Here is a 14,349-nt window from a genome sequence, read left to right on the forward strand (position 1 = left end):
GGCTCATGCCTGTAATCCCAGTGATTTGGGAAACCAAGGCAGGAGGACTGCTTGAGGCCAGAAGTTCAAGACCGGCCTGGGCAGCAGAGCAAGACACTATCTCTACAAAAACTACAAAAATTAGCCAGCATGCTGGCACACACCTGCAGTCCCAGCTACTCAGGAGGCTGAGGTGGGAGGATCGCTTGAGCCCAGGAGGCTGAGGTTGCAATGAGCCAAGGTCACACCACTGCACTCCAGCCTGGGCAACACAGCAAGACTCTGTCTCTAAAAATTAAAAAAAAAAAAAAAAAAACAGAAGACAGGTGCCAGCATGTTCATCACTGCACTATTCCTAACAGCCGAACTGTGGAAACTACCCAAACGCCCATCAATAATAGAACGAATATGCTGTGAATTTTCACATAATGGAGTACTTGGCATAGCACTGAGAAAGAATAATCCACAACCACAAGCAACAAGGTGGATGAGCCTCAGAGGGTGAAGCAGAAGCAGCCAGAGAAACAGAGGGACACTGAGGTCAGGCCAGCCAGCATGCGTGTGCAGTGCCTAGAAGGGAACATGGGCGTGGGGGCTTCTCAGCAGGTGCTAAGTGTCCTGCTTCACGTGGGTAGTCGCACACGTGCGTTCAGTTGCTGAAATCCCAGTTCTAGCATTTCACATGCACTTTTCAGATGTACAGTACACATACTGTAACCAAAATGGAGAAACGAGGGGCTGGGCATAGTGGCTCATGCCTGTCATCCCAGCACTCTGGGAGGCCAAGGTGGGAAAACTGCCTGAGCCTGGGAGGTTGTGGCTGCAGTGAGCTGAGATCACACCACTGCACTTCAACCTGGGTGACTGCGCGAGACAGTCTCGAAGAAAGTGCTTAGAATTAAATACAACAGGTTGGGTGCAGTGGCTGACACCTATAATCCTAGCACTTTGGGAGGGCGATGCAGGAGGATCACCTGAGGTCAGGAGTTGGAGACCAGCCTGGCAAACATGGCAAAACCCCATCTCTACCGAAAATACAAAAATTAGCCAGGCGTGGTGGTAGGTGCCTGTAATTCCAGCTACTTGGGAGGCTGAGGTAGAATAATCGCTTGAACCCGGGAGGCAGAGGTTGCAGTGAGGTGGAGGTTGCAGGGAGCCGAGATCATGCCACTGCACTCCAGCCCAGGCAACAGAGTGAGACTCTGTCTCAAAAAAAAAAAAATACAATGACCACATTTTCTTAATTAAAGAGGTAGAACAAAGTCCAAGGAATGTCCCAAAAGTAAAATACACAGAAACTAAAAAATAACGGAAGAGAGCAGATGAAATTGAAGGCGTGAGATCCTCCCAGATGGCAATCAGGGTGGCGACATCTCACAGAACAGACCCAGCTGCGAGGCAGTCACAGGGGACAGAAAGGCGGTGGGTGCTGCTGTGCTGGGTGAAGGGGCAAGAGACAAAACTCTAAACACATGTGGAGCTGGGTTCAACCCATACAACTGTAAGAGGTATTTCCGGGATGACTTCGGGCAGGTGAACAGGAACCAGTCCATCAGTCAAGGTACCAGCAAGAAGGCGGCTGCACCAGCCACTGAGACACACAAATGGCTATTGGCAGAGGGACCAACTCACGACCAGGGCAGGATGCTGAGGAAGAGCAGGAAGCCGGCACCGCTGGAGAGGAAGCAGAGCCTCAGAGAAGCCCTGCAGTCCTCGTGGAAAGACGCGGCCCTGTCAGGAGGCCATTCGGTCTCAGTCCCAGCCACTCCACTCTGCGGCCGCAGCACAAAGCAGCCACAGATGAGATGTGGACAGGCAGGCATGGCTGCGTCCATAAGAGTTTATTCTCAGACAATGAAATGTGAATTTCATGATTTTCATGTCACGAAATGTATTTTTAATTTGTTTTCAACCATCTTTAAAATGGAAAAAAAGCCATTCCCAGGCCATCTATCAGGCTGTGGGCGGGATGCAGCGCATGGGCCTGTCTGCCGGCCCCTATCTTAGGTGAAGACGCCAGCAAGGCAGACCTGAACCTCTCCTAAAACCAAGACTTTCAAAGCAGACTATGGACGAGAGAGCATGCCCTGTGCCAGATGCCCCAGCAGCGTGAAGGAGACCAGGCTGCTCGTACAGGACAGTGGTCCAGAGTGGCCCCCGCCTTCTAAAACCCCTGATCCCCAGCAGAGAGGAGTGGGCCTCAGCTTTGCAGACAGCAGTGTTTCCAGATCAATGTTAAAAGGAAAACAAGGCACTTATGAAAAATTTGAAGCATTCCAGCTTTGGATACACAAAAGTATTCTAAGTCCCCAGCGATACCCCCCATCAAAGTCATCGCCAGCATGAACCTGTTCCTGTGTGGAGACTTCATCACAGGAGAGCAGGTAAGAGCCGGCCTGAACGAATTATGTGATGTACCCAAAAGCCTGCCCATTGCAGAAGCCTCTTCCCAAATCACGCAGTGCGCACCTCACTCACATACAGGGCAGGCACCCAGGCGTTTTGCTTGGTAGATTATGCTGCCGCTAAACATTCCTAGGAAGTTGCGAAGGTTCATCCTTGCTGATTGGTGACTGAAATTCAGCAACATCCCTGCGGCTCTGCAGTATGTGCCAAGGTCAAATCAAATCCCGACGACATCCCCAATCACCTTCCAGCTAAACCGGGTGCCAGCCGGGCCTGTGTGCCCACACTTCCTGCAACAAGTTCACCGTCTGCCCCAGCGATGCCGGACAGAGCTACCTGCGACTCCGAAACACATTTCTCTCTTCCCACAAGGGAGCCACTCTCCAGGAGCAGCTCCTGAACACAAGGGGTATGGCTGGGGCTGGGGCTGGGGCTGGGGCTGGGGCGGGCTGAAGCGTTCATGCTGCGTTTCACAGCCTGTGCGGCGAGCAGCTACTGCAGGGCAGCGCATCACCTGGACGCTGAGACAGCGGGAACAACATGAAAAAGTCCACCGTGCCAGAAACATCGGCCCACAGATGCTCCTAGAGGAAGACGCAGCAGACATGAAGGGCAGATGAGAACAGAAGAAACACAGACAGCTGCCGCCACCACAGGCTCGCACGCGGCCTCCAACGTGAAAAGGAAGTGCTTCAAGAGTTTCCACTCCACCGGTCTGGCTTCCCTTCAACCAGAAAAGGGGCACAGGCACCCAGCAAGAGCCTGTGCTGGTGACACAGAATGTTCTTTCTAGAGCCCCAGGGGACAGTCCTGTCCTCTGAGCTGGTCACAACTGACCTCACCTTTTCCTTCTTGAAGGGAGATGCCAGGATGCAGAGGAACAAGTGAAAAAGCTTTTTCTAATTTGAGGTGAGAGGCACCACTGACCGCCACAATCAGCAACTCAAGGCCGCCTCCCCAGGCCTCATCTTCTTGGCCTGCCCGTTGGGCCCGGGCGGGGGACTCCGGCGCCGCTGCTTCTTCTCCAGCTGCTGCTGCACTCTCTCCTCTTTCTTCTTCAGGTAGGAGGTCATGTTGTCGAACGTGGCCTTGTAGAGACTGCTGAAGTTGGCGTCCGCACCGGCAGAGCCTGTGACGGGGGAACAAGGACAGGTGCCAGGTGGGGCAGGAACATGGGACTCGGCCACCACAGTGGGGCCCCTGCAGCAGGGAGTTACTTTGTGACACCCGGAGTCCTCGGTGGACTGTGGAGGGCATCTTCTGGGATGGTTACCCATGGTACCCACCTCCTGGCACCCACACCCTGGCTGGACCTGAGGACTGCCTCCTAACAGAACGGGGCAAAGACGAAAGAATGTAACGGAAACCAGGGTACCAAGGCTGGGCCTCCACCATGCTCCACCACGAGCACTCTCTGCTCATGCGCCCAGGGAAAGCCAATACTACACCATGTGCCGCCCAGTGAAGCGGCCCAGGTGGCAGGGGATCAGGAGCAGCGGCTTCTGGCCAACAGCCAGAGAGGCCCCCTGTCCTGCCAACAACCCGGACTGAACGATGTCGGGCCCTGCCTGGTGAAGTTGACGTGGCCACCTGCAGAGACACAGCTCAGCTAAGTCCGGACCCCTGACCCACAGCAACAGTGAGATGGTCAGGGTGGGGTGCCTTAAGGCATCGAGTGTGGGATATCATGTTCTGCAGCCACAAGGAATGGACATGGATTTCATCTACTTTATCTAAGTGCCAAGGATTGGGGGGCAATGACTGACCACAGGCACACAGAGACAGCCACAGCCTGGCCAGGAAACCACAGGCCTAGCCGGTAACTCACGCACCAGCCATTGTCTGAAGCCCGTCCATCCGGCAGGTGGCACAGCCTTCCCACCCCTCCAGCGACTCTGCTGCTTGTGGGACACTCAAGCAGCAGCCCGCCCCCATCCCTCTCCCAACAAGCCCCCAAGTCTGCACCAGGAACATGCCACTCTATCTATGAAACATCTCAGGAGAGTGAGCCCAGGCTTTGGCCTGAGAATGTTGTGCAAGGTGACACTCAACAGGTCCGTGCTACCTGTGGCCTACAGCACGGGGGCCATGAGCACTGCAGATGCCCAGCCACGAGCACTGCCGCCTGCAGTCCCTGACACAGCCGGTGACAGGCCCACTCGGAGTGTTCCTAAAGCAGATCCCAACCACCCGGGGAGGAGGGGGCCCAACCCTGACTGTCTCAACCCTCAACATCCTAAGCAAAGCAGGAGGGAGAGAAGCCTCAGAGACAGAGCCAGTGCGCCACCACCACTCAGGAAGCTTGGCAGAAGGCGGTCAGGCCACCATCAGCGGGATTCCTCCGACCTGCGTTTCATTCCCTCCAGAGCTCCAAGGAACCTCAGTGCTCGCTGGAGCGGGGTCTGGCTTTGCAAGACCTCCTCAGAGCAGCAACTTCTTGTCGTGAATGAGGTACCTGGATTCCATGCTGGGCTAACCCATCCTGCAGACACCATCACCTCCAAGACAGCGCAGTGCTGGCACCATGGCGCACCCAGAACTACAGTGCGCCGTGTCCCCCGAAGGCAGCGTGGAAAATGTTCGTCCAGCTCCTCCCTCAGCCCGGCTGCTCTCCTTCCTGCAGCCGCAGCCACACAAGTTGCTGACCAGATTCCCTCCCCTCAGCTGAATGTTCCCGTCAGGACAGTGACCATCCAGCCCCTGCTCAGCCTCCTGAACACTCCCACGGCCTCTGGCTGGATCCCCACCTGACATCCCAGTGGGGCCCTGCACTTGCTGACGCACACTGTCGTGGGATCAATTCCCTCAACACCGTGGACCAGGCCCGAGGCAGCACAGTACCCACTCCCTCTGGGAGCCACCAGATCGTGGACCAGGCCCGAGGCAGCACAGCGCCCGCTCCCTCTGGGAGCCACCAGATGCCAGCCCTGCCCTGGGGACCTTCAATGCCCAACTCTGAAGGCAGATGGGGAGCGGGGGATGCTGCTCAGACCCTGAGCCCCCGGTTCCTGCGTGGCTGTCGTTAGCCTGACTCCCATGGAGGGGGTCCTCCTCCTCCTGTGCGCCACCCTCCTCCTGCCCTGGCCCGCCTTCTGGATGGGGACACAGGCTTACCCTCCCTCTTGATCTGCACACCGGGGCCCTCGGGCGGGTCACAGTGTGTGCCTCTGCTTTCTCTGGGGACCGCGCTGGGTGTGACCCCCAAGGGCAGCCTGCACCTGTGCTCTCACCTTCCAGCATGGCCCAGTTCCCACGAAGAACACCAGAGATTTTCTTTAACACGGCGCTCTCAGGAACAGACTGCAGGTGACAAACGGAAAACCTTCATCAGAAAGAGGCAGGCCTGGAAACCCAGCACCAGGATGCAACACACACTGGCCAGAGGCTTGCAGGGGAGGTCTCCACCTGGTGCCTGGTGACCCCCATTCGCCTTCCATGGAGACCTGGGGAGGCAGCACCCACAGCTGGCTCATGATGCCAGGGTGAGCTCTTCACACCCAGCTTATCAACCTCAGGGTTCCAGCAGGTGCAATAGGCACCCACTGGGGACAACATGTGGCCCGCCACTTCTCAGGTAAAAAGAACTGGATGGCTTAAAAGTGCTTCCAGGCCAGGCGCGGTGGCTCACGCCTGTACTCCCAGCACTTTGGGAGGCCAAGGCGGGTGGATCACCTGAAGTTGGGAATTCGAGACCAGCCTGACCAACATGGAGAAATCCCGTTTCTACTAAAAATACAAAATTAGCCGGGTGTGGTGGCGCATGCCTGTAATCCCAGCTACTCGGGAGTCTGAGGCAGGAGAATCACTTGAACCCAGAAGACGGAGGTTGTGGTGAGCCAAGATCGTACCACTGCACTCCAGCCTGGGCAACAAGAGTGAAAAAAAGTGCTTCCAAAGTGCTCAAATGAGCTTTAGTAAATGGGTACCTACTCCACTCAACTATATAGCAACCCCGTGAGACACGGGGCGGGCAGGGGCATTGCTCCCATGTTACCAGGAGCGATGCAGACCAGGTACAGGGCTCGCCCCGTCCCCCAGCAAGGAAGCAGCTCAGCCCGCCGCCCTTGCCTGGGGATCCCACTGTCTCCCCGGAGGAAAGCAGCTCAGCCCGCCGCCCTTGCCCCCTCCTCTACCCGGGGCTCTACGTGCTCCTGAGTGCTCAGCCCATGCCCCAGGCCCGAGGTTGTGCTAACCCAGCCTTCAAGTGTTAGTCTCACACACCCTAGCCACACTGAGTGCCAACTTCATCACTAAGTGTGGTGTGGGGGGCACACTCTCCCGAAAAAAGAACATCTACAGACATCACCACACGGGATAAGCCAGCTAGGCACCGGCTCCCTTCACCCACAGTGGAAACCCCAACCACTGCCCCTCAGGACACAGACCCTGGGTCCCAGAAGTGGCTGAGTTGAAAAAGGCTCACGTTTGGACCCAAAAACCACAGCTGCCGCCCCACACCCGGAGGCTCATGGAACAGGAGGGCACAGGACATCAGGAAGGTGCCGAGGCTCACCTGCCACTGGTCGCCCACAGGCTTATGGAACGGCAGGGCATAGGACATAAGGCAGGTGTCGAGGCTCACCTGCCACTGGCCACCCACAGGCTTACAGAACAGCAGGGCACAGGGCATCTGGAAGGTGCCGAGTCTCACCTGCCACTGGCCGCCCACAGGCCTGTAGAGCACCAGGGGGGCTTCCTGGCAGTCCTGGAGCACCCACAGGCCCTGAGTCTCCTCGAAAGCCACGTCCCACACTTGGTGCTGGAGCGCCAGCTGCTGCTTGTATACCAACTGCTGTCTGTGGGCGTCCAGCTGGAAGATGTAGACCACAGGAGTGCTAGCCATGAAGAAAAAGAGCACGATTACTAGGACCGCAGGCCCACAGTCACCGCTCTGCAGCCAGCACCCCAGACGGCACAGCCCTCACCGGCACCACCTCAGGAGAGCCTGCGCTAAAAGCCCCAGCTGCGCCACTCCCAAGTGCTGGTGCCGGGGAAACCATGGGGTGATGCATGCTCGTGGTTTAAGTCCTAAGCACTGGGGAGGCTTGTGATGCAGCAATAGATAACTGCACGGTACAGGCGGGCAGGGCAGGAGGACGCCTGCCCTGGGCTCAGGCACAGCTCTCCTCTCACATCTGTGTACTTCTAGAACAAGCTAAGAGACCTCCCCAAGTTGTCATAAGGACAAGATGCAAAGTGCCGAAAGCACCAAATAGAATACCTTTCCTGACACACAGAGGTTGCTCCGGAAGAAGCAGCAGAACTGCACTCCACCCCTAAACCCACCTTGTCAGCACCGCCAACCCCAGGGGGGTCCCATCCAACCAGCCCCGAGCAGGGAATGAGGTGACACCACCGCGACTGGCCCAGGGGAAAGTCTGTCATTGCAGAAGGCCAGGCAGAGGCTGCTGATGCTCTTTACGCCAGGGGAGTTCAACGTCAGGTTGAAGAGCACTGGCTGAGAGGGGCTCCCACCCTCACGCAACAGCAGTCATCAAAAGCGACATTCTCAGGGGGAGGTGCTGGACCAACACCACCACCATCCAGGACATCTTCTTTTTTTTTTTTTTTTTTTTTTTGAGACGGAGTCTCGCTCTGCCACCCGGCTGGAGTGCAGTGGCCGGATCTCAGCTCACTGCAAGCTCCGCCTCCCGGGTTTACACCATTCTCCTGCCTCAGCCTCCCGAGTAGCTGGGACTACAGGCGCCCGCCTCGTCGCCCGGCTAGTTTTTTTTGTATTTTTAAGTAGAGACAGGGTTTCACCATATTAGCCAGGATGGTCTCGATCTCCTGATCTCGTGATCCGCCCGTCTCGGCCTCCCAAAGTGCTGGGATTACAGGCTTGAGCCACCGCGCCCGGCCAAGGACATCTTCATTAAGGACGTGGGCCAGTGGCCAACCCCCTAACTCTTCCCCCTGCAGGTCTGCAGAACCGGAGGCCACAGAGGTGCCGCCGCAGCTTACCCGTCGCACAGAAGCGCCACGCAGTTCTCCTGGCACCAGAACGCAATCCTGGACGCAGCAAACCTCTGAAAGAAGCAGCCCATTAATTTCACGCCAGCTGCAGGGGCCCGATGCTGGGCGCTCTGATCCAACAAGAGCAAAACCGAAGGACGCTCACGCCCCCACATACTAAGGAAGAGGAAATAGCGCTGGAACATTCTGGAATCAGCAGAGAAAGGAGGGTAGCCGATTCCCTGTTTCCCACGCAGATGACAAAAGCCCCTCAGTGGCTCTGGCACTCCCTACAGGGCCTGTGACAGCCTCCAAAGCCAACAAAATGGGTCAGACAGTGAGGAGAGGAGGGAGCGGAGGACACAGGGGAAAGGAAGAGACAAGAGCTCCACACACAACTGCCCTGTGAGCTCCCACGCTTCCTGGCAGAGGAAATAGTAAAAATGAAGAAGAGGCCGGGCACAGTGGCTCACGCCTTTAATCCCAGCTACTCAGGAGCCTGAGGGGGAGGTTGCTGTGAGTCGAGATAGCACCACTGGACTCCAGCCTGGGCAAGAGTGAGACTCCATCTCAAAAAAAAAATTTTTTTTAAATGAAGGAAACTTCCAGGAACCTGAGTCCACGTCAAGCATGGAGGAAAAGGCCTGGTCCTCTCTTACATGGCTGCCTGGCAGGGGGCAGAGGCCACACCACACAGTTCTCCAGGAAACAGAACAGACCGTTTGGCGGGAAACTTCGCCAAGGCCTGGGCTTTCAGGGCATCATGAAACTGCTCCAAGCTGGCCGGAGAATGCTGGGGTGGGCCTGGTCCTGCCCCTGCCCCATCTGGCTGGCAGACCTACAAAGGTGCATGCTCAAGCACTTCCACTCCTTCCACTTCAGAAAAGAATTAGAGGTCTTCCTGTACGTTAACTGTTTGCATGCAACGGTGAGACAAATTATTTCCCCCTCACGTGACTAGCCACCTTCAGCATTTGAACTATGAGATTTCCCTCACACAGGAAGAAGCCTGGCATTGAGAGCAAACGCTTCCAACGGCCAAGTGCCTTTTCCACTCAAGCCAAGCGACTGCAGGTGCCTACAAGCACTCAGTTGCCCAGAAGTGAACAGAAGCAGCTACCTGGGGGGCCTGGGGGTCCACCAGCTCCTGTAGACTGGCCAGGTGACAGCAGTGCAGCTGGCGGCCGCTCCTGTACTCCCAGAGCCTCAGGGTGCTGTCCTGCACACACCAAACACACAGGTTAGCACACGGTCGCAGGGCTTCCACCAGGCAAGGTGACAGAGAGGACAGCTGCATGTGGTTGGGGGTCCACTCAGTGACAGCCATGCCACCCACCTTCAGGAATTAAAGGCTCTCTGCTCTGACTGCATAAATCAGTCATGCAAATCATCCAGAACAACAGCGGGGAAAGGAAGGTGACCAACCGCCTGTTTCTGGAGTGCCAATATGCCCAGGCAGATGACAAAGCCAATGAGGCAGATCCCAGCAAAATGAGCCAAGGCCACCAGACGGCCAGGCTGTCATCTGCCAGGAGGCCAGACTGCATCTGCTGTGCCCGGGCCAGGCGTAGACACAGGAATGCACACAGGTGCAGACACTACACTTCAGCAATCATGCATTCCCACAGGGAGACACGCGTGGCCTCACGAGCACGTGGCCACTGTTCCATTTCACTAAGAATGACAGGAAGGACATGGTCATCGGCAACCATCCCATGGCGACTGGTACAACCCTTCGGGAAGCCAACACGGGAACCAAGAGCCTCCACGCTCTAAAACCACCATAAATGGAAAAAAAGGTTTCTCTTTTTTTCTTGGTTTTATCTGTTGTTATTTTTTTGTTTAATTGAAATGGGGTCTATGCCACGCGGCCCACTGCAGTGCAGTGGCTATTCACAGGCTTGCTCCTGGCTCACTGCAGCCTCTGACTCTCAGGTCCAGGCAATCCTACTGCCTCAGCCTCCGAGTAGCTGGGACCACGGTAGGAGCCACCATACCTGGCTTAAAAAATTCATTACAGCACTAATTAAGTGGAGAGAAATAAATCAATACTCACTAAATCTAATGAGAGAGTGTCTGTGCACTATCTATAAGAATTTTTAAAAGACTAAATGAAAAAGATGAAAAGTAAATACCCCAAACAGCTAACAGAAGATGCATATCCTCTGGGTGCCGAGGTAAGAGTGGATGTATGAATGCACACACACACACAGGCACACACACACAGGCACACACACACAGCTTGCCACAAATGTGGCAGATAAACATGGAACCAACACACACATCTACAGGCATTTCACTCACCTCCAACCTCTCTACGATGACAAGAAAAAGATGTTTAATTTAAACCACGAACCCACTGAGACAAAGACAACAGGCAAGAAGAGAAGGCAGCCGTGGAGAGACGGCAAGGAAACCTGGGGACTAGAGGCCGGGGAACAAACCCGCCAGCCACAGAGAAGCCCGAGAGGTGCCAGGACCTTCCGAAGACCAAACTGGGCCAGGCAGCTGAAGGCCAAGGTGGTGAGGGGAGCTGTCCAATGTCTTTCCAAAGAGAAGCAGGACCTCCCCGATGCATCCTCAGGCCCAAAGTCCAGGCCAGCAGAAGTCTCTGGGGAAACGGAGCCAAGAGGCCCTGTCTCGGGGATGCCAAATACCCACTGAGGAGAGGGCCACCTAGCCCCTTTGCACTCACCTCCCAGAGCCCCAGGGGACAGACCTGGGCAAGAGTGAAGGCCGGGACACTGACCACCCAGAAGAGACCGACTGGCCCACACGTTCTACGGGGTCCGCAGGCAAGGGGCTGCTGCCCACACTCAGACACCTGCTCTGAAGCCCCTCGGGCCCCATCCTGGGCGCACGCATCCAGCCACTGAGGCCGGCGGGTGCTGATTCCCACCACACACAGGCAGACGGGATCGCCAGACATCCGACGACAACCTCCAACGAGAAAGGCGGCCACACACTCCAGAGAAGGGGATCAAACACAACGCCAGGAACAAATCGAAGAAAGACAAGTCCACGCTCCTCTCAGGAGATGAGAGACACGTGCGCTATCAGAGAACGGGTGGCTGCAAAAAAGAACGTGCCGAGAGCAAGAAAGAACTGAAGATTCAAAATAATCCTCATAAAACTCAAGTCTCCACAGAAGGCTGGAAGTAAAGTTGAGGTAATCTCCCAAGTAAGACTATCCCTAAAGGAGTAGAAACACGACATTGAACAGGAAAGAAAAGAAATCAGAGAATTATGGCCAGGCATGGTGGCTCTCGCCTATAACCCCAGTAGGTGGAAGTGGGTGGATTGCTTGAGGTCAAGAGTTTGAGACCAGCCTGGCCAACCTGGCAAAACCCCATCACTACAAAAGTATAAAAAATGAGCGGGGCGTGGTGGTGTGTTGCCTGTAATCCCAGCTACTCGGAGGGCTGAGGTGGGAGGATTGCTTGAGCCCGGGAGGCAGAGGTTGCAGTGAACCGAGATCACGCCACTGCACTCCAGACTGGGTGACAGAGGGAGACCCTGTCTCAAAAAAAAATAAGAATCAGAGAATTAAAGTGGTTCAACTAACACAAGCTTTAGAAAAAGCGAGCAGGAGGCGGGGGTAGAGAACAGAAAGCAATTATGTAAGAAAATGCGCCAGGTCGGAGGACACTGGAGATCACAGGCTGCATAGCCAATTCCTCTCCGGGGTCCACCAAGTCACCTCAGCGGCTTCGACATCACACACTGGGGCAGAGAAGGTCCTCCGGGCACAAGGACAGCCCAGCTGTCACCCCACGGACCCCCGACAGACGGCTGCAGGCTTCTACAGGAAGAGCGAAGGGAAATCCACAGGAGCAGCCAGCGGGAGAGCAGAGCGGGCAAGGCCTCTCAAGCTCCGAGGGAAACCGTTTCAACCAGGACTTATCCACCAAACCAACAACCAGGCCTCAAAAGGAGATTAAAGGTATTTCCAGAAAGGCAAAGTCAGAAAACACCCTCCTCGCGCCTTCTGGCAGCTACCAGATGACACGTTCCACTCAAACAAAGCAGTAAGCCATGAGGGACAGATGGGGCCTGGGGAGGCCTCTCTGCCCATGGAATTCTCCTCACTATTATAAAAAGACTGGAAGGTGCACAACAAAACGCTGACGAAGCCTGACCCCGACCCTGACCCTCTGGGGACTGTGGCCACACTTTTCTTCTTCTCTCAGGGCACATCGCTGTGCGTTAATTTAAAGAGCAGGAACAGCAGGCTTTGAATGAAGCCCAATCAGAAGAAATGTAGAAGCGGCTGGAAGGTCCATCAGCCATCCTGCCACACCACACAAGGGACCAACACAGACAACACAGGGAAGGGCAGCGAAGAGGAAGGTGGTGGTATGCGGGCAACAATTCCACGAGAGGACACAATCAGACCCTGTGAGGAATCCGAGGCCCTCACTTTGGCAAAATCACTAACAATCCTTCTAATGTATTCCTCAGAGGAGACATGTCTCTCATCACTGAACCATAAGGCTTCCAGGACCCAACTGCTGGGACACAGAAGTTGTAGCCAGCAAGTAAAAATGCACTGTGGTAACCCAGGTGCGGGGGCTTGAACCTGTGGTCCCAGCTACTTGGGAGGCCGAGGAGGCAGATCACTTGAGCCCAGGAGTTTGAAACTAGCCTGAAAAAATGTAGCAAGACCCCATCTCAAAAAGAAAAAAAAAAATGCAGCCCGTAATGGGACGGACTGAGACCCCTCCAGGAGTCAGACACGCCCCCATCTACTGTGTCTACCTGAGATCCTGATCGCCGATACTATCGCAGACGGAGCAGCCACCCTCTCAGAAGGGAGCCTTCCACACACCTGTTCTAGTTCACCCCACGTGTGAACACACAAGCACCTGCACACGCCCCCACACAGTCCTGAATGAGCAGCACGAGCGGGGAGCGAGCCACAGGCAGCTCTAAGACTCGAAAACAAGCACCATCTAGTGGACAGACGTGGACACCCAGGAGCCAGCGATCCAGAGGGGCCAGTTCCAGGAGGCGCCCACCCCAACCTCCCCGCAGGCTTAAGAATCCAGAGGTGAGTGACGCTGGACAGAACACTTACCCCCGAGGAGGACAGAAGCAGTCCGGGCTGAGTGGGCACCACGGAGATGCGGCTCACAAACCTGTGAGGGCGAGAGAGAGAAGCAGAGTCAGCTAGCCCAGCACCCGCGGGGACGGGAAGGCCTGGGGAAGCCGCCTGTTTATCTAAGGAAGAGAAGCGTCTGCCCCAAACCGCCCCCCGATCCAATAAAAACAGCCAACATGGGAAGTATCTGTTAACCCTAACCTGGTTAAGCAGGTGAAGGCCCCTGGACACGATCGGGGAGGTGAGTGAGGTCATTCCTGGGTCCCCAGCAGCACAGCAACCTCTAACCCAGGCTGCTCCTCAGCCATGCCTGCCAGAGACCCAAGCACCTCTGTGCCCCTCTGCAGCCCCCTCTGCAGCATCTCTGCTCAGCGGCACCTCCATAGGCCCCCCAGCACCCACCCTGGCCCAAGGCATCTGCACTGTGATGAAAGGAGCCTTGGGGGAGACTCAAAGACACAGCACACAGCGGGGAGGGGGGAGGGAGGAGGGAGGAGGGGGGAGAAGCAGCCAAGCCCCCAGACAGATTCCTATCAGGGTCCGACAGCCCCTCAGCAACAACTCTGAGTGACTGGCCAGAGAGCTGCCTCTGCTGAGCCCGGCCCAGTCCTCCTGTGGGGCTTGGCCTGCAACAGCCACGGACCCAAAGTCACAGGCACCCTCCCATCAGAACAGCCGCGAAGAGTGACCTGAGCAGCCCAGCTCGCCCGGAAACCCATCTGGCTCGGGCACCTACAAGGGTGACAAGGCTCCTTTCTTCCCGCTCTAACACACTGACCTCAAGCAATCCCTCATGCACGGGGTTCCCAGGGACCCTGGAACGGGGTGGCTCGTGAGCCTCACTCCATCTCCGCCAGCCATGGCCTCTGCTACCTTGAGCTAGCCATGGCATGAGCTGGGCCCAGTCC

The 14,349-nt window shown here is 56.1% G+C and overlaps 1 protein-coding gene across 4 annotated transcripts in view; it reads right to left on the reverse strand.

Moving 5' to 3' along the window:
• The window catches only part of WDR4 (WD repeat domain 4), a 66,794-nt gene that overhangs the window by 33,963 nt on the left and 18,482 nt on the right, over positions 1 to 14,349 (reverse strand). For 2 of the 4 annotated variants that reach the window (XM_033232592.1, XM_033232591.1), the window contains exons 6-11: positions 13,418 to 13,478; positions 9,461 to 9,559; positions 8,350 to 8,414; positions 7,037 to 7,220; positions 5,616 to 5,685; positions 3,313 to 3,514 (exon numbers count right to left, since the gene is read on the reverse strand). In XM_033232592.1, coding sequence (XP_033088483.1) covers positions 3,321 to 3,514; positions 5,616 to 5,685; positions 7,037 to 7,220; positions 8,350 to 8,414; positions 9,461 to 9,559; positions 13,418 to 13,478 — 673 coding nt within the window. In that variant the 3' untranslated portion in view covers positions 3,313 to 3,320. Of the gene's footprint in view, positions 1 to 2,478; positions 3,515 to 5,615; positions 5,686 to 7,036; positions 7,221 to 8,349; positions 8,415 to 9,460; positions 9,560 to 13,417; positions 13,479 to 14,349 lie in introns of those variants that run through there. The other 2 variants (XM_033232589.1, XM_033232593.1) reach the window with 1 other exon arrangement.

The sequence above is a fragment of the Trachypithecus francoisi genome, unplaced genomic scaffold (genome assembly GCF_009764315.1).
Source record: "Trachypithecus francoisi isolate TF-2019V2 unplaced genomic scaffold, Tfra_2.0 Lachesis_group14, whole genome shotgun sequence".
Classification (NCBI taxonomy): Eukaryota; Metazoa; Chordata; class Mammalia; order Primates; family Cercopithecidae; genus Trachypithecus; species Trachypithecus francoisi.